Source organism: Caloenas nicobarica, chromosome 1 (genome assembly GCF_036013445.1).
Source record: "Caloenas nicobarica isolate bCalNic1 chromosome 1, bCalNic1.hap1, whole genome shotgun sequence".
Classification (NCBI taxonomy): domain Eukaryota; kingdom Metazoa; phylum Chordata; class Aves; order Columbiformes; family Columbidae; genus Caloenas; species Caloenas nicobarica.
This window is the reverse complement of record NC_088245.1, coordinates 121,368,118-121,388,261: the sequence shown is the minus strand read 5'-3', so window position 1 is coordinate 121,388,261 and position 20,144 is coordinate 121,368,118. Positions and strand designations below refer to the sequence as shown.

Below are 20,144 nucleotides of genomic sequence, written 5' to 3'. Positions count from 1 at the left end.
TGAATCTAATGATGTGGCTAATGATACTTCTATTTAGATTGTTACGAAGTCAAGAAAAGCAGCATAATTTAAAACCTTCCCAGTGGCATTTGCTGTTTATCCACATGTAGTGTGGGGTCATCAGATACACGGTTTGTTGGCTGCTGTAGTCAAACGTTGGGGTGAGTAAAGGCAAAAAGGCTTTTGATCACCGAGTCAGTACAAGCAGGAGTGTTGGGTTATGTCTTCTAGTTTGCTCTGAGCTTTGGGACAGCAGTGAAGGCATTGTAGAAGTATTAATACTTTATAGAGAAAAACCTGCCCAATGTACAGCTTAAGCCTCAAGAAAAACCTTCAAAATTTTGGAAAGAAATGTGCTGCAAGTAGGTTCAGATCTAAATGTCTTAATCATCTTTAAAATCTTTTGCAGTATAATTTTTTGAAGTTTTTTTTTTAAATGCTACGGCATTTTAAAATTAATAGAATACACATAATTTTCCGGAACTTCACATCATTTTAGCAAGGTTTCATGAATTACCATGAGGAACAAAACATAATCCTTCTACCCTCGCTTACATAACCTTAAACACAGGATTTTTAAAGGCTTTTTGAGAACTGGGTATGCCTGACTTCTCCAAAACAATAGTTTACTCTTGCACATCATCTTTGGATGTCAGCTGTGGAAGTTACCAGGCAAATTGTTTTGATAAGTTCTAATAGTGGAAAAGAATGAAGCTTTAGAGCTTTATAATACTAGTGAAAACAATGTAATAGCAAATTATTTTTATTATGTGTGAATTCTGGAAGCTATTTCAGGAGTGAAGAAAATAAAAAATAAAATTATTTTCTTTTTATTGCATTGTTGGTACTAACCAAACACTGAACTTTATGAAAGCAGATTGCTCACTTCAGCTAGGTCACAAATAACCAGCTTCAAAATTCAAACTGCAGAAAGAATGCAAAAAACTGGAAGTTACAAAACAAGGACTAACATGAACACCTGCTAACAGGTAAAAATGTCGTAATTGTTAAGGCACTCGTTACTGAGATATATATGCATGCACGTGCATGCACAAGGACCAAGAACGGAAGAATGTTCTTTTGTGACAACTGATTTGAGTATCATCTTGGAAAAATCATTGAAAGAAATTCTCAGTACTGGTAAGATTTAATACATGTTTAATGAAGGTAAAACCATTGGTTTTTTTTAAAAAAAAGTTTTAAATGATTCATAGATCTAAAGATAAATTGATGTACTTAACTAAATAGCAAAATAATTAGTTCATGTATGCTAATGAGGTTAGTCATAAGGATTTCATTAGTGTTACATGCTTTATATTATGAACTAGTAGTGGTGGTTTGACACTTGGCTTGTGTAACCCAGCATCCTTTTGCTTCCATTTCTTCATTCCTCATGTCAGAACTTGCATGGTTGTCTCTTCAAACACAGCCTGGTCCAAAGAGCTCTTTCATAAGATTGTTTTTCCTTTCAGCGAATGTCATATGAGCGCAGCCTTCCGCTTCGGTGGAACTGTCCTTCCGCCCTGTTTTGGTAACTTTGCCAAAAGATGGTTCGTATAGCCCAAAGGAATTTTTCTCTTTTGATTCAGCTGTTTCACCGCAGTCCTGAGCCACATGTCTGGGGTTGCAAAAACTGCCTTGTTTGGATTTTGTGCCTGATGCAGGAAGCCCATGATGCAAATTCTCAGTGGCTTCTGAGAATATGTATATTTTTTTCAGCCCGATGGGTGTTTTGTTTCTTGGGCCTGGAGTTACACATTTACTCCTCGCCTTCTCACTGTTATTTACCTCTTCATCTGGCTTTTTTTCTTCTTTTTCATATTCTTCCACTGCATCTTCCTCTTGTTTGTTCTCTTTTACATTGTCACTTAGAGTTTGTTCAGTTTTCATGTGTTTGTTCAGCTCCTGTTTAAGCAAATCTGTCTCTTCTTCTTTCATAAATTCCAAACAAGTGTATTCTTCCATCAGTAGTCTTCCCTCACTTAAATAATCTAAAATGAAATATTGTGGGTTTTAGGAATGTTCTTAAATTGCCTAGTAACGTAAAGATTCATGAAGCATTAATGAGAGCAAGTTTTACTTCCTTATTTCATTCCTTAAGTTGGTATTCTCGATGGTATTTCAGTCTTGAAGGTTATGACAATGCTATTTACTAATAAATATAACAGGATGGGGCAATATTTAAAGATTTAAATGGCATCATGCCATTGGATTCAGGTAAATATGTTTATTTTTACCTTTTTCATTATGTTTAATTTTAGTAAATGAATTAACATGCAAATATAATCAGTAATGGCTAAATATAGGGCAGAAAAATCATGTACAATGCAGCAGAGAAAGCACATGAGATCTAAACTCTTAATTGTCATTTTCTGCTTTTAAATGGAACTTAAATGTATGCATGATTTTCTCTCCCTTGATTGACAACACAGTTGCTTGTTGCGTGGAGCAGAATATACTGCAACTCTCCAACCTATAATTGAGTTGGCTTCACTTTTTAGTAGAAAAAGATATGTGGATACCGAATGCCTACAGTAAATACATTTCTTTGCTGCAGGGGACAAATAATAGATTCTCTGGTTTGGAGAGGTTCAGAGTACCTCCAAAATGAGATAGAGTCCAAGCTTAAAGGAGAAGTATGAAGTTGCAATGATTGAAATAGCTAAATACGACTTCAATAAATAAGTCTAATATTGGCAGTAGGAGAAAATCAGAAGAGTCTGGCAAACAGTGAGGAGAGAGATTCACAGGCAGAATCAGAAGACTCTGTTTTCTGTCAGTTTTAAAAGGAGATTTCAATGACAAGTGGCGACTCCAGTTATCTGGCAGGGCCTGGATAGGCTGCAGACTGGAAAGGTGGAGTACAAAATACAGGACTTAACGCATTCCAGATTACTGGTGCTGTTACTGACCCAGCAAGCGACCTCAACAACCTGTTGCACCTCTGTAAAAGTGCGACCTTTAGGTCCCATAGTTTCTCTTCCCATTTGTGAAATATTTAGCATGATGGCATTCAGATCTTGGTTCTTCCTACAAGCCTCACTATAATGCAAATAACATGAATATTTTCGTGAAGAAAAACTCAGATAAAGGGATACATTGGTTTCTTCCGTTCTATAGAATCTCTTCAAAATAAAGGTGTTTATAGATGAGTCCCTTGCATGTAACCGTTACATGAGAACACAATCTATGGCTAAGATTTACATAAAATCTATTTACAGTGATCATTGTAATGAGGACATACTCTCAGCCCTTGAGCGAGTCCTTTTCCTTTCTCAGCAACAGAACCTGAGCCAGAAATACCTGTTGACGTGAGCTGTGATGAAGGTTTGCAACCAAGTTTGAGATCAGTAGTTGATAAGTGTGGAATTAACAAGCTCTTAACTGAAGTATACTTTTACAGGTAAAACACTGACTTTTTACTAATGTGACTAGCACGAAGATGCCTCATACTGTGGAGCTGCTCTGCTGTCAGTGCCACACCACCAGCAGCTGGATTTCAGTGACGCTTAATATATTATTTTGTTGAATTAGTTGCTGTCGGTCAGGTGCCAGCTAATGGCTGTCAGACCCATGTAAAATAACCAGTACCATCGGTATTTCTTTTCAAAAGATCAAATGAGTTTCTGAGAAAAAAAAAAAAATTAAAATATACCTCTATGTGTTCTATTAAACATTGCTGGCTTTGGTATTTTCTTGGTTGCTTGCTTTTCTGTTCTACATTGGGGATCTGTGTATGCTTCCTTTGCTTTAGTTTTTCGGTTCTTATCTTCAGAAGACTTTTTCTCCTATAATTGGCAATTAAAGGTAAAATTAATGAAGAAATACTTGTTTAGTGACTTTTAAAAGTACACAGTGAAATACTTATGAACGGATTAATAATTTCTGTTACTATTATGTTCTTATTTTGCATCACAACATTTGTCCTACATACTTTCTGTAATATAATTTCATTCACACAAAATCCACATCCTGGAAAGTTGACAAATGAGGCTATTCAGGCATATTACTGAAATTTATGGAATAACAGCTTAGTTGAGAGTTTAAACAAGGGATTGGATTCAGATCTTTCATACCTTTGTTAGCTGAATTGGACTTTTTTCTGTTTCCTGAGTTTGGTACTGTGACAGCAGCAGTGATATAAAACTCTGTTTATCTACTTGTACTTCTCTGTTTACACTAAGACCTATTGAAAAAGGACAATCGTTAGTAATACGGTAGTTTCTGGAATTATATTGTTGGTATAAACAAAAGATAGCTTTGATGACTGATCATACTGGTATGTGGCCTAGGATTTAAACATCTTTTTGCTGCATGTCTTAATGCCCTTTAATAAAGAAATTATTAATTTTGCATGATCTATAAATGTGAAACTGGAAGAGAAACAGAGCTACCTGGACTTTGGAGCATTTTCATCTCCACATCAGTACATCATAAATATACTTGAGTTTTACATTTACAAAGTCCTGTTCAGATAGAACAGACAAAGTCAGATAAACGTGTCTATACCTTGGGGTCCATGTGGGCTTAATTTGTGTGGTAACATTCCAATGTAAATTCAAGAGGTCTAGTATGAGGCCTCAGCTTTCAGGTTCCTAAATTGGGATCCTACAAAGTATAATAAACATGCTTGCTTTTATGCCTTCTGACTTGGTTACTTGTCTTTCTCAAAGCTTACAGAAAGCTTTATGGAACAAAACTCTTCAGAGGACACGCTTAACACTGTTTGAAATATCAGTGGTCTTTGAAAAGAGGTTACAAGGGAGTGATCGAATGAGACATTTAAAGAAATGATAGAATCATTGAACGGTTTGGGTTGGAAAGGACCTTAAAGATGGGGAAGGTGAATATATCGTTCTTTTATTCTATTTTTAGAATAATTTTGGCATGAGTACAATAGCTGAGAAAGTTGCTAGTACAGCAGCAGAAACGTGATTTTACCTACATCAACATTCAAACTTATTCCCAGTTTTGATCTCTGAAATCAGAGGAACACTATCCATAAAAATGGTGATTTTCAAATATTTGCAGCTTGGTGGTAAAAAGGCTGTTGATGACTGATTTGAGGATGACTCTTGATGGCATGGCCCTGATGATGTGGAGAGAGCTAGTTTTCCCTTTCGAAAGGGAGCCAGTAAGTAGATACTTCAGCAGCTTTTTTTGACAGAAGTCAGTGGAGCGTTCCTCGGATTCAGAACTAGGGGGAGCTGTACCTCTAGATGAGCTGGTGTGGCCTTCCCACAACTGAGCAAACTTTGCTGTTATAGAGAGCTTATGAAATTAATGGCTTCATTCAATAAATCAATTTTATCTATGTACACAGAGCTTTCTGATAACATAAGCAAGCCTACCTATTTACCAGGAGTGTTACAAAATGCAGCCCCGTGTTTCTCCTTCCTGCTGGGTAAAAATTTTTACAAATGCAGAATGGAAAATAACTACTTGAAGAAGTAGCTCTTTCTAATTTTGTTATAAGAAAATTCAAGTCAGTAGTGAAAAGGAAAAAACAACTGTCAGTAATTCCAGCTCTAGATTTCTAAATCATCTGTTTCTATTAAATGGCAGAGAATTAAACCCTTATTGGCCAAAAATACCAGAAGATCAGATAACTTCGCTTGGAACCTTTTCAATACAGAACATCAGGTCTCTCTCCAGCTAAGCTCCCTTATCTTCCTTAAAGAAAAGAAGACCTCAAATAATAAACAGTGATTGAAATACTGTATTTTAAGTAGCAATATTGTACAAGCCCACATGGGACTAAAATTAAAAAACCCATATCTTGTTATGTGTTGTCACTAAAATTGGAATTCAGAACTTCCTGAAAAAGTTGTCTCACTTAGAATGAGAAGTAGGAATTTGTGTTTCTTAATTTTACAAACTGAATTACCAACACTTTCCCTCTTGTTCACTTGTCGCTAATGCAGAGCAATGGATTTGCAAAGGTAACAATGAGGAATGAAATAAGCAACTGACTGCAGAAAGACTTTGTACCATTACCGTATTTCAAAGAATTCTGTGGGCACATGAAATATTTCCAGAAAATACATTTGCTACCAAGTCAACTTTAAGCACTCTTCTGAACCTGAACATTCCAATTCCTCCTTCAGTTTAGGAGCAGCAATATCTGACCGGTATTTTAAAGAGGTGCTTAACCCAGGACAGTCAATATTCAGAGCATTATCCAAAATTAAAGGGTGTAAGTTTGTTGTGCAGCAAGTTCTCTTTTAGAATATCAAAAGAATGTTTATCATCCTGAGTAGGTGGCATAATATTACTTTCAATGTGGGGAAAGTACTTGAAATCCATTTATTAGTTTATATATGAAACACATTTATTAGTAAATTCTAGATACTGTATCTAAAGCATAAGACAACTAGAAATGTATACGTGCTTCAAGAAAACTATTTTCTTTAACATTTTTGTCCCTGATGAATATAGTGAACACACAGGCAACATAACCATTCTTGGTTGTCTGATTTATAATTGTTTTTAGCTGCAGATCCCTCAGTTCAAGGGGTGGGATGCACTTGTCTGAACGTAGGCGCCTCATGCTATTTGAGATGCCTTCGACTATTCGAGGTATCTGTATAATGCTGGTCAATATTACACAGGACCGATGGGACACCCGTGTCCTTCTGGAACAACAACTAGAGGGGCAGGCAGAATGTGCTAGGACATCTCAAAGGGCCATGGATTCCTATAATTAGGCAGCTGAATCCCACACAAGGTAGCTGCTCTTGGAATGGCTGACAGACAAGGCTGCATATAATAGATCTTTCTCTCCAGCACCTGTCTGAGCGTCCTCGTAAAGAGATAATCTTTACTGAAGAGCTATTTCTTCCATGATAGAATTAACTTTCTATTGCTCTTTACTATCATTCTACTACATTGTTCTAAATAACATAAATTCTGTGGACAGAATTAATTATAGGATATACAATAACTGGGTTATTATGATCTCTGGTTGCCCATTTAAATTTACTTACGCTAAAAAACAAAGGACTACTAAGGATAAATATTATCTTCTCTCAGGTAACCTGTCAGTACGATCATCAGACTGCCCTTTAAACTTTCTAAACCTTGCATCTGAAAACTCCTCCTCTCCTTACACCCCAACAGAATGCAAGTTGCAGAAGCTTCAACAGTGGACATTGAAGCATCTCTGCTACATACAAGTTACAGGGTCTAAGGATTTTAAAGATGAGAAAACAGTTCTTAAAGACTCAATTAAATCCATTACTTTTCCTCATATGAAAGCATTTTGAAAGTCTATTAAAACTAGGAACATTTCAGAGGAGGGTTGTTTGAGGTGCTTTGATTTCATGAGCCATATTAGGGAATCCTATGTCTAGGATGGACATTTCTCTGGGCCAGTTCAAAGGGAACAGCTTGAACATAAATTAGCCTGCAAAAGATTTGTGGACTCTGCTAAAAAAACAGAGGCAAGCAGCTCTTGATGCAAACAGGCACTTAAAATAGCAGTGCTCCTGTAGTGTCACTGTTAGCATACTAAAACTACGCATGCTAAATGCTATTCATGATGAAAATTGGGTTAAATATTAACAACGGGTCATGTATTTGTGTTCATAAAATAAATGAGAAAAAAACCAAGCAGTTCTCTTTAAATTATATGTGCCGGAATAATTTTAACCCATATGAAAGTAGTATGTTGGTTTTTATTTTGGAATATATCTCCCATTTATAAAACAATGTAAATTTCACATAACTAAACAACAAAGGAAAATGAATATACACATACTTTTTTCATGAGGTACTGAATCTCTTTTGTTTTTTGGGATTTTAGGCATCCGATTTGCATAGATATTTTGTATATAAAGTTGTCGATCCTTTTCCTAAGAAGAAATAAACACTGTTAAACTTCTAATGTGCATTAAGATTACTTTTTACCAACTTAATTCTGACAGAAAACTGTCAGTGATTTTGCTTTGTGCCAGGCCATGTGGTAACTTTGTCATTTACCTAAATAGTAATCTGTCATTTTCTTTCATGAATCAAAAAAAAATTCTCCCTTTTTAAGGCTAGTGACACATCTGTACACCTAAGTGATCTTTCTCATAAAACACTGTTTAGAAGATGAAATCTTCTCTAATGATTGATTTGTTCCATTTTTTTTCAGACTAAGTAAGTTTTGGATTTACTTCCTTTTTTTAATTTGTTTACTCTGCATCCTTGGTTATGATGTGCTCAGTTCTGTTTTACAACCTATTGCTTAGGAGATCACATAAACTTCAGAGGCACACTTAAAAAATTTATTTAGCAAGAGTCCTCTTTCCTTACTGAAATCTTAACAAAGAAGAGAGATTTCAGTAACGCTTTCACCATATCAGTTTTTAGTGTGAAAAACAGGAGCTGCACTTTATTTGGAGATACAGGTTGTTCTGAAAGGGAATTGTGTGTCTGAATACCTTGAATGGTCTGAATAAGCCAAGTGCCTAACTATGACTGTGTAAGAAAAAACACTGTCCTGGCACAGAAATAGGGTTAATAAGTATGTCTCATCTTCTTTGTGGTAAAACAATAGAAGGTTTTGTGAATCTAAATGTAACATTAAGAGACCTGGACACACATAGAAAACTGTGTGGAAAACACATGAAATAAATATTTTAGAGAAGTGTTAACGTGAGATCTGTACTTTAGAATAATTTTCATTTTGGAACAGTGTTACATTAGTGTTCCTGGAACTATAATTATTCCCATCTCCCAGATCTGCACACACAGGAGGAGCTCAGAGTCTGGCAGGGCAGTAGTGCTGCAAGTGATGTTTGGGGGACTGATACAGGGCCTGGGAGGACCAAGGTTCTTTTTTCCTTTCCCACCAAATCACTGAGCCCAGCTGCAGGCAAATATCAGGAGGAAAATTTCTGCACCTGATACATTGGTAAGAGGAACAAACAGTGCCCCTGGACAGAAATGCAGAGCTGCCTTTTCTGCCCTAAACAATGTCTGGGCAAATTCACCATAACATCTTTCACAGACACTTGATTCCATTTAGAAAGAGAAAACTCTGTAATGGGATCAACAGATGTATCAGTGACCTTATATACAAATAAAAAAGTATATTTTAACTGTGTTAGAAACACAGTTAAAATCATCAAAAAGCCGCAAGGCTTTTCATGTTTTCTGGAATATGTACTGTTTTTCTTGTTTACATACCATTCATGGCAGTTTTGTTTCTATTTACTTTTAGGTTCTATCACTTTTAGGTTTTCTTGTATGTTTGGCTTGCAAGGATTACTGTGTTTAACTGGACATATTTGTCCCGAAGATATTTGTCTAAAAACCAAGCTGGAATTCAAACAAACTACTGAAAAATTTACATTAAGTCTCTTCGTTAAACTCTAGTTTTGCAGATGATTGTAATATTCGGTTCATTTTGATTTGAAAGTGTTTCTGCAAGGGAGCTCATTTAGAGTTAGTAGATTAATATATTGGCCTAAATCTATCAAAATGGTAACAAGTTGGTGGAGATTATTTGTTCACACTATGATGCATTAATCTCTGTTTTGATTAGTTATTGAACTATTTTTCACTTTTGACAAATAGACCTTACAATAATCCCATCATTTGATATTTTGACCTTTTTTTAGTAGACCACAGACTCAACTAGGAAACAAAAATTCCACTCCTAAATAATATAAAAGGGGAAAAAAGGATAGATAACATTAAATACTTAAATCCTTTGTGGGAACAGAAACCTGTTTAAAATCTTGAATACCTTAATTTTTTGGTGAAGAGAGTTAATTTCCATTTGCAAGTTCTTTGTAATTATCCCAGCTTCCACAGCTTTTTTGTTCTCGTTTGCCAACTGCCGACTAAAGGTGCTGTTGTTCAACTTCAGCTGCTCTTCTAGGCTCTTAAAAAAATTACATATTTTACTCTATGGACGTACTCAGTATGACTGTTGAAAAATTTCAGTTCTTACCAGATTTAAAAAATAAGCGTGCTAGTATAATGAAAAGTAAACTTCCAATAATTACATTCTATTGTAAACAATGCATGAAATTATGATGAAGTACTGAAAAAATGCTTTAAAAATGAGCAAAAGCTGGTTTAAATTCTAATTTTACTAAAACAAAAAGTATACTTGGCATTCAAACATGAAAAATAAGGCTGGACATTACCTTTCTGATGGATTAATAAATACGGTCATCTTTGAGAAATGTTAAGACATTTCTGTTCACACTGAGACTATCTGCAGCAGCATAAGGAGGTTTAATGTAAATGAAAATTATGTAATTTATTGTGTATTTTATTGAGTACTATATCATCAGAACACAGTGCCATGCACTGAAATTATAGTTACTAAAACTGTAAGGTGGATACCCAACCCTGCATGCTTTTTATGCCTTCTCACTCGGACTTCTGTAAATAGAAAGTTTTCAAAAGAGAGTCTGAATTCAGCTCTTTGTATTTCCATTTTCTTTCATGTAATAAATGTACTTCAGACCTAGCTGTTCAGATGGTGAAATTCCTCTAAGATTACCTGTCTCTTTATTTAATTCTATGCATGATATATTGCATAGAAAATAGAAATTATTTCGTGGAGGACAATGGAAATTTCACTCTTCCAGTCTTGTATTAAAAATTGCATTCCTGTCTTTTTGCAAAAGGTTCAATAAGAGTAAAGAAGCATGAGATATGAAAAGGAGCTGAATTTTCTCCTCTTAAACCCTCACCAGGCTTTTACTAAAGTTGCATAATAAAGCAACAGCAGAACCAACCCTAAAATTGAGGACACCTGTCTACTGCTTAATTCAGCAGCTGCCCCCCAGCCGACTACAGTGAGTGACAGTGAACAGGAGATGTAGGTATGTTCATACAGCCCACCAGCACCACATAAAAAAAATGGTGCTAGTTCCAGATAAGCCAGTTTTGGTCATCGAAGGAAGCAGATCAGCAGCAGCCTGGTGGTCTCCATGTGGGACTAATCCTGTGCTTTGCCAGGGTAAATTAGGGTCTGTGCTCTTGGGGTTAGATGGCCCAAGCAAGCCTGGTACCCCACGCTGTTGTGGGGCGCAGAGCAGACGCTCTGCTGAAGATTGCTCTCCAGCTATACACTACACTTCTGACCTAACAGGGTTAAGGCATACAACTTAATTCCTAAAAGACCTTTCTTGCCAAACTGAATCCACTCATACATTTCTGACAGATTTTAAAATACTGTAAGGGGGTACAACTGCCATTTTCAGTACCTTACACTCAGGACAGCACTGGTTTAAAAAGAATGTTTGATATTACACGATTGCATCTGAATCATTAATGTGACAAGACGCAGCTAAAAACTTTCCACTACTCTTGCACAGAAACCTCTCCTATTATTGTTCCACAAATACGACGTGCACATATTACCTGTATTCTGTTACTATTCACTTCAATTTTTTCTGTAACGATCGATAATCTGTGATAAAGTTCTTCTCTCTCTGCAAGAGCCTTCTTTTCTGAAAGCACATGCAAGGCCTGGAAAGCATCTTTAGTTTTTAGCAGTTCTGTTTCAACTTTTCTGAGCTTCTTGGATGTATTTTTCTCATTCTCCTGAGACACCCTCAGGAGATTCCTTAGCGCTCTCACCTCATTATAGTGACTGGCTAAAAGATTCGGCAAGTTACTTTCTGAATTTTCGTATCTATATATTGCTTTCAAGCGTCGACACTGAAGTTCTTTCAAAACGTGGTTTTCTAAGCTCGATGCTTCTAATTTGTGTTGTAAATCAAATATTTCATTCTTCAACTGTTTAATTTTGTGAAGTCTTGCTGATAATATTCGCTGAGCCACTGCATTTTTTTTCTGGGAAATCATACTACTCTGCAGGCTTAAAGATGAAGAATTCTGATATGGTATCTTCTCAGCTGGCAATTTTTTTCCTCCTGCATTCAGACCAAAGCAAACTGACATTGATATATAGCAATCATTTGAGATGGCGAAGTCATTGTATGTCTTTACTGCTCGCATAAGTTCATACACTGCTCGTCCAAGCTGCTTAACTGTGGTATATTTGACAAAATGCCCAAGATCTATACTAAGACTCCAATGTTCAAGTATTTCACAGATAAATCCATTGAAGATTTTCTATCTCTGTGTGTGCATTTACGTGGCTGCACTGGACCACAGCTAACTAGGTCTGTAGGAGGTCAAGGTTCCCTCCTTTCATTCTCTGAAGCCTTTTTCATTCACAAGAGCCATCATGCTCACTTTCCATTAACAAGGGTAACTACACAGGTGGTGTCTTCTGAGGCAAAGAGCAATAATACTCTGGGAAAAACTTAGTAAAGTATGTTTATGTCAACACATTACTCCAATATCTACGGAAACAAATTTTGCCTCCGTAAATCATGCAGTTCATTAATGTAAGGCATGATCTGAGGATTGATGAAACAAATGCACTCCATCTAGAAAGATTCCCAAGGGGGAGGACCTACATCTTGAATGGAGGTGTGATAGAAAAAACAACATAGTAATCTACAGGTCTGCAAGACCTCAAAAAACAAGGTGATGACAATAGCACATGGTTAGATTTCTCTGTAGCTAGGATTTCTAACCAGCTTTCTAGAATTTTCAAGTCAGCTTCAAATCAAACTACATTTTTAAAGCTGACATGCTTACTAGTACAGAAGAGTTACGCAGTTGTGTACAGTTTCTATACAGCAATTGAAAAAAAACTTTATGGCCTAGCTTTCTAAGTGTTACTGTCATTTGCCTTTCTTTATGGCCAGCATTATAAGTGAACTACTCTCATTTTCCTTTCCTGAAACATAATTTGAAAGTAGTCAAGACTAAATCTGAGCGTTTTCCCCTTTTTCAAGCATATATTCGTTTTCACTACAGCTCTGAAGACATCTCAGGCAGTATTCTGCTAGAAGCTTATTATAATAATTTATCGATCATATAACATTTTATGGATAAAATAGGCAAGGTCCTAACCTAAAAAGCCCAGCAAAGGACAGATGTTTTCAAGCTCTTCTGTTGAATCCAATGGGTGTTCTGCACACAAACTCTTTACAGGAGCAGGCCCTAACCAGAACACCCCATTGCAGATGGGAAGCAACATCTAATCAGTGGCAGGAAAAGCAAAGCAGGACAGTGCCTGGGGCACCACCACGTCGTGGCCTTGCTGCTTCCATGACCTAAGCTGGAGCAGTGGGAAGCTATGAGAAGGTTATCTAGGAAGATAAGAGATGTGTGGGGCAGCGGCTCTTCCCTGCTGGAGCAGCACCTGTTCCTTTCTCTCCCTTCCCCTAATGGCAGCAGCCTCAACAGCCTCCCTGTGCTCCACAGCTTCAGCTCAGCTCTGCCCCATCCCACCATGGGGCCTGGGCCTGACACCCACGTGCCCACTGTGCGAGGCAGCGAGTTTGAGGGAAGTATAAAGGGGGTCACTTAGACGATGACAATGAGGTTGGAATGGCATGGAGGAGAACAACCACGTGCTCCGCCATTTCAGGAAAAAAAACAAATGGTCTTTGTTCTGGCGGCCCTGCTGACGGAGGAGGGAAGGCAAGGGCAAGCTGGTAGGACCTCGCTCACACAGAGCCACGCAGGGAGAAGAGACTCAAAATCAACGCGACAGCAAAAGAATAGAAAGAATCTGAGATTAGGAATCAAAAGGAGAGACTGTGATTTGGGTGTATTTTACATATGTTTTAAGTGGATTAAGATGGAATATCACGGAGGTTCAAGTAAACAGAGAAGAAATTACAGCAGCCAGTTGAGGCCAGACATGTTCAACACCTTCTGCAGTGAGCAAAATTAACAGGTGCTGTGAAAAAAACCTCAGCAGAGGTAAAACCCAAAGCAAATGGCAGGTAGGCAAGCACCACGCCTGCACATTCTCTGTAATGTGATTCCACTGCAGGAAAACGACAATGTGACCATGAATGTTGTCACACAAATATGTGCAAAATGAGAACCACCATTACATTACTATTTTATTTTGCCAGCATTGAATGAGAGGATGTAAAAGAAATGGGAAAATACCTTCCTGCAAAAGCTGACAAAAATACTGTAAAATCTATACATGTCTATACAGGGGGAAAATGTAGGTTATAATTACGTTACTGGGAAATGGATCATTTCAAGTAGTCATGAACAAGCAAAAACAACGACTTAAAAATCCAACACAGCTAGTAGCCAGTAATTATTATCTTGCTAAATAGATTTTTTAAATGTGATTATTCTTTCTGGTCTGCTATTTTCATGCCAGTGACAGCAGCATATAACTTCTATAATAGAAGAGATAATCAGTGGTTCCTCACTCTTCTTTTCATTGATTTGCATCTTGTAGATTGGGTAGATCTAGATGACATTTTGAATCTCAGCAAGAAAACGGTCATTGGTTTTACACTCATTTTTTTGACACGGCATGGTGGGATTTAAGAAAGTGTAGGTCTAGATATGAAAACATGCAGACACGAAAAGATTCTTCACTGTTAACATTTACGTAAAGGGAATATATCTGTGCTATATGATTATTCCATTGAAGCATAAGCTTAATTTTACATGACACACCATGACTTAGGTGGCCAAAAACATGGTGCTTTTTTTTTTTGTCAAAACTGACACTTTTGTGCAGACATTTAATTTTTTTAGTAACTTTCCTCAGGAAAGGCTTTTTCAGACTCATATGGTGATGCATGATCAAAACCAGAAATTACAGTATATGTGGAAGAACCCTTTTTCAAGTCCTCAGATTAAAACTGAGCAATGAGGATTGCAATGGTGCTCCCACATCCCAGGTTATTTTTCTGTCCCTTGGATCACCAAGTATTGTGGGATAACACAAAAAGGAATCTCTGTCTCTCTTCCCTCCCCTTCCTAGAGTCTGAAATATGATTTACTATTTTTCTTCAATGAAAAACTGTTTCCCCTGTCTTCCTAATTACTGAAAAAAATGCCAAAGAAGGGGAACAGCTGTATTTCTCACAGAGTCTCATTTTACTAGTACAGAAAACCAAGTACCTTTTTTATCATCTTGGGGGAAGATATGTTGTCCTTTTTTCTTCTTTTCCTTTTTCTTTTTTTCTTTTTCCTGTGTTTTCTTCTCTTCATTTCCTGACATTTCAAAAGGTTTGCTGTTTCTAGCTGTTTCAGAGCAAGTTACTGACAAAGCCCTCAGAACAGTCAGCGTGACAATTGTCTCTTTTGTGTTCTCTACTGTGCTGTCTACAAACATCTCTGCTACAGCTGCTGCTTCTGGTACTTCTGTGCTTTGGGGAAACTTTACTACCCCTGCTTTTTGTGCCGTGTTCTGACTTATTGTCTTCTGTCACTAAAATATGGAGGAAACAATCATCTGAGTTCACCACAAGGTTATGGTGGAAGACTTAAAAGTTGACCTCCATCATCAGGAGCTGACCTATCATCAGGAATCAGAATCTTATTGAGCTGTTTACATTTAAGATAAACTATACTAAATTGTGTTCAACTATACTAAATAATATTCAGAAATACTAGGTTACATCTGGAAAAAAAAAAAAAACAGTCCTGACTCTTTAATCCATTAAAATAATTTTGTGGGTATGGAGGTTTCCAGAATGAACTGCAATATGAAACATTCTAGTGTTTATCTCAGAATTTACTATGATACTGGCATGTGTTTTCTAAAGATTTAAAAGGTACTACCATTTAAATGTAAACAGATACCACAGTTTGTTTCCTGTAATATATACATTTTCTCCACTATTAATGTAATTTAAAAGAAGTGTAATTGTATTTATGCTCAATACCTACAAAGTGCTTTGCAATATAAAAAAATTATTGTTCAAGTTGTCTAGAAGCTAGATATTTCTAATTGTGCTTTTATAGTATTTTTACCTTTCCATTCATGTCATAAAAATATCATTTAGTCATATTTTTCAATAATTAGATCAGAAATCAGATCACGAAATTTACTTATGCATTAAAAAATATATATAAAAAACCAATTTAGCTGCCTTATAACCATTATACGCAGAGGATATAGCAGCAGCTAAAGCTGCACAACAAGAGTATCTGACTTCAAGACTGAAATAAAGGCTTTCTTATACTTTTGTTTATTTTATCTATTTTCAAATCAGAATTGTTTGTAAAAATAAAAAAAAAAAAAGCTTGTTAAATAAAACCTCACAATGTAATGAAAGTGTCTCTGCACAATTTCAGAAGAAACATTAGGGAAAATATCAGAGGTTTTTTTAATGAAAACAATGTATTCACAGCCTAACTGTACTTGACACATTTGTTTGCTTTTGAAAATGCTGTATGACACTTATCTCCATGCCTACGCACCCATATAGCTTGGAAAATATCACCTGAAATGCACTGTTGCTGTCAGAGCTGTGGTTGTCTGATGAGATGATAATCTCATTTTGTTTGATTGCGTTCTAAGTAATGTTGCTTCCTCTGGAATTGTCTTTTCTCAACTGTCCAATTTTCAAACTAAATGAACTCTCCTAATTGTCTAGCTTTTTAAAAACCATACATTTAGCGTAAAATATAAAATGCTGACTAATTTTCTATGTCTTTGTGAACATCTGTCACACCTCAATGTTTTTGCCTGTTGAGGCTACTGGAGAGAAGAACAGATTACTTCATACTTCTGGCAGAATTGTTTAAACACTCTAGTCTTGGTAAAAATATTTTTGGGGATACAGTTCAATCCATTTCATTTTCTTAACGACACATGAAGACTACCCAGACCGTAGTCTTATATATGCAGAACTCTAGCCACTAGTAGAATAAGTTGTATATTTGGGGAGAGGTCAAAAAGGGGCATAGCAATTATGTAAATGAAATTTGAGGGGGGTTACAATGATATTTTAGTTCCGATGGGATTTAACAAGTAGGCTAAGCTAGAAAAATGGGAAGATATTTTTAGAACATTCTAACTACATTGTTGGCATTTTTGCTTTTGGGTGGCATTTTATTTTAAATTAAATTAAATTAAATTTCTTAAAGGGGAGAGGGCAATCTCATAACTCCCAAAGAAAATTAAGAAGTGTGAGTTAGGAGTGCACAAAATGTTCCAGATTGGATCAATACAGTTTCATTACTCTTCATTCCCTTACATGAACAACTCTTCTTTGTGGAAGACTGAGGAGTGCCCAGGGTCCTACTAAATTTCCGCTATGGCAATAACCCCTAAGAGATGGGAACTCATTGTAAGATGAGGATTAGGCAAAGGCCAGCTTGGTACATAGATTTGTGTTCCTGTTTAAATTTCATTGGCACTGTCAGCACTTTCTAGACAAATTGTGTTTAAATCAATTAAATTGAGCTTAAAACTACTGCTTTAATTTGTTTTGATGAGAAGTGTGGGCTGAACCTCATCATCCAACTTCAAAAGCAGATGTTGAGAAGTAAATAAAATGGAAAAGGAGAAGAAAGGACAGGAAAACAAAAGGCAAAAGACAAAAAATCAGAGAAATGAAACAAAAGATATTACTATAGAAATGAAGGGGGAAAAAAGCAGTAGCTGAAGGCGGAATGAAATGAACGAACACCAGGAGAATGTATGTCAAAGGAAGAAGAGCAGAAAACAAATAATTAGGGCCAAATCTATCTGTCAGAGATGAAAGCGCCATTTCAAGCACCCAGAAACTGCAAAACTATCACGGGGAAGAATTCATTGCAATATATGTGCCAAAAGTAAAGGAATGAGGAGTCCTGTTAGGAGAACACAGCCTGACTTCCCAGAGCCCCCCCGACTCTCCACCTCGGCACCTCAACACCCACCACCAGGCCCCGACAGGCACCTCGAGTCCCCGGCACCCGGCCCCGGGCCCTGCCACCCAGCCTGCCACCGCCCTTCCCGGCGCGGGAGAGCCGCTCCTCCCCACTGCGCACCCTCAGGCCGGGGATCCCCCGTCCTCCACCCCTCCCCACCTCCGCCCTGCCCTGGCCCTACTTCCCACCCCGGGGTGCCCCGTCCCCTCCCGGCCTCCCGAGCGTCTCCCCCGCCGCTCCCGCCGCCGTTACCGGCCTCGCCGGCCCACGGGCGCGTCGCCGTTGCCATGGGGACAGGCGGCGGCCGCGGGGCACCATGGGAGCTGTAGTCTCGGCCGGCGCGGCGGCCCCGCGGCCCGGCCTGCGCCGCCCCGCTCGCCCCTTGCCCTGGCCCCGCACCCCGCAGAGGCGTCTGCGTGTAAATGTTCGCCCTCTCATTCCCGTGCCCCACTGGGGTCTCGGTGGGAATTCGCCAACGTGGTGCGAAGGCAGCGGGTCCCCGTGAGCGAAGGGCCGTAGGCCTCGGAGCCTGGTGGTGGCTCCGGAGGGGCCCGGGGTTGTGTTGCCTTGCGTGGGGTGGGGTGGGGTGTGTGTCCCCAGGGCACAGGGGCCAAACCCAAGCGTCTCCGAACTCGTGGTTTGGGTTTACACAAGACATTTTTATACTGAAAACAGGCGAAAAAAATCCCATAGGAATGCAAGCAGCTGGAGGAATACCTCAAGGCTGGGCATGAAGTCCTCACCAGCCAAGCCCCAGGTGGGCCGAGGCTTTGGGCCGCATCCCGTTTTTTCTCTGTGTAGCTGTGTGGGCATTTCAGGTGTGAGGTAGAACAGGAGAGAGTTTTAATTGGCAATTTTGCTCCAGCCCTGACTCTAGACATTTGGTGGTGCAAATATTTACCACTTTGAGTATTATTACTATTGCTTTGAAGCCAGTGACTACTGCATCCTTTGTTTGCACTTATTCAGAGCACAAGTAACCAAATAAGTAAATAAGTAAAAACCAATAAGTAAACCAAATTTGGAAAGGGTATGTACCAAGTGGCCAGTCATTTCTGTTGATTCTAGCTGGCTATACTTAGATACAAAATCTCCTCAGAAACAAGCATGTATAATAATTTCTGGCAATAATTTATGGTTTTGCACGGAGGTAGGGTTTTTTTGTTTTACAGGAAAATACTCTGAAAATACCCGATTCTAACAGGCTTTTCTTTTTGATAGATCTATTGCCTCTCAAGAGAAAAAAGAAATGACAGATGGTGAGCCACAGTAAATGGTGCAAACCATCCATACCGTTATTTTTAGTTTTCAGTTAAGTTTTTCAGGATCCCTGTTCCATACATGGAATACTGCATTTCCAGCTGCCTATAATGGTTTGCAAAGACAAAAAAACTCTTACTTTCAAGAGAGTCTTTACTATTGTGCATTCAGTCCTACCTAATAAATCCTGGAAATACAGTATTATATTCCGTTTTAAGTATTTTCAGGATTGGACGTTGCTATATTCAGTCTTAACGTTTGAAATGTGTGTAAGCACTTTCTAAAACCTAGGCCAGTTCCACCTCTGACACAGGGTCAGCTTTACTGAGCTCAGTGGCACGTTGCTTGCTTACAGCAGAAAAAAAACTTGGCCCTTAAAATCTGAAAGTAATCTGTTACCATTTAACATTCTTAAAATACCTCTCAGGCTCAGAGACCTCCTTAGGCAAATACATGCAGGCAGCCATCGAGTTATGTCTGGGGTAGAAGGTGACAACCAGATGGAGAATAGAGCATCCTGGGCAACGCTGTAAAATGGGATATTTTTAACCAAATATTTTGGACCTCCTCTTAAACCACGTGCCCTGGCAATTTTCACTGGTGAGGCAGAAAGAAGGAGAAAATACAGCAATAGGTTCTGGATACATAGAATCAGCTGAATCACCCTCCTCAGTATTAGGAAGTGCACTGACACAGATTTATTTCAGAGACGACCCTGAGCCCTGTCATGTGGATGATGATCTGAATTCTTTAAAGCTGAGACCGTTTGCAATCGAGACTTATTTCAATATGGTCTCTGCTATAATTACTTCTGCATCTATACTCCCCTTGCCCTCCGCTGCCTCCTTCCCCATTTATAATGTAAAATTTGCAGCTACAACTCAAAAGCCACCTTGTTGTGCTCAGGGAAAGGGCACAAGCCCTTTCATGCAGGAGGCAGCTGTGCCAGTGCCCATGCAACCTTAAACATAACCCGACAGCTTTGTGATCGCCCCCGGCACTAAGTTTCCTGCTCCCTGTCCCTTGTCCCTTCTCATTTGTCCCTTCCCCCTCTCCCAAATATTTCTCCAGCCCTGTCTCATTGGTGCGCTACTCTGCTTTGCCTTTTTTGGACTGTTACCCTGTCAATCTAATGCAATAAGGCCAGGGGCAGGTGCAAAGCCCTTGCT

The 20,144-nt window shown here is 38.3% G+C and overlaps 1 protein-coding gene across 2 annotated transcripts; it reads right to left on the bottom strand.

Annotated features, from left to right (window-relative positions):
* Positions 1-1,419: 1,419 nt before the first annotated feature.
* On the bottom strand, positions 1,420-11,832 carry LCA5L (lebercilin LCA5 like). Of its 2 annotated transcripts, none has more exons than XM_065658277.1 (6): positions 11,371-11,832; positions 9,737-9,874; positions 7,754-7,853; positions 4,077-4,186; positions 3,656-3,788; positions 1,420-1,991 (listed from the first exon to the last, which is right to left on the bottom strand). In XM_065658277.1, exons 1-6 carry the CDS (start codon positions 11,815-11,817, stop codon positions 1,420-1,422), a joined length of 1,500 nt encoding a protein of 499 aa, XP_065514349.1. In that variant the 5' UTR covers positions 11,818-11,832. The 2 variants fall into 2 exon arrangements, with proteins under 2 accessions (XP_065514349.1, XP_065514348.1); XM_065658276.1 differs by having other exon boundaries at positions 7,760-7,853.
* Between the last annotated feature and the right edge of the window lie 8,312 nt (positions 11,833-20,144).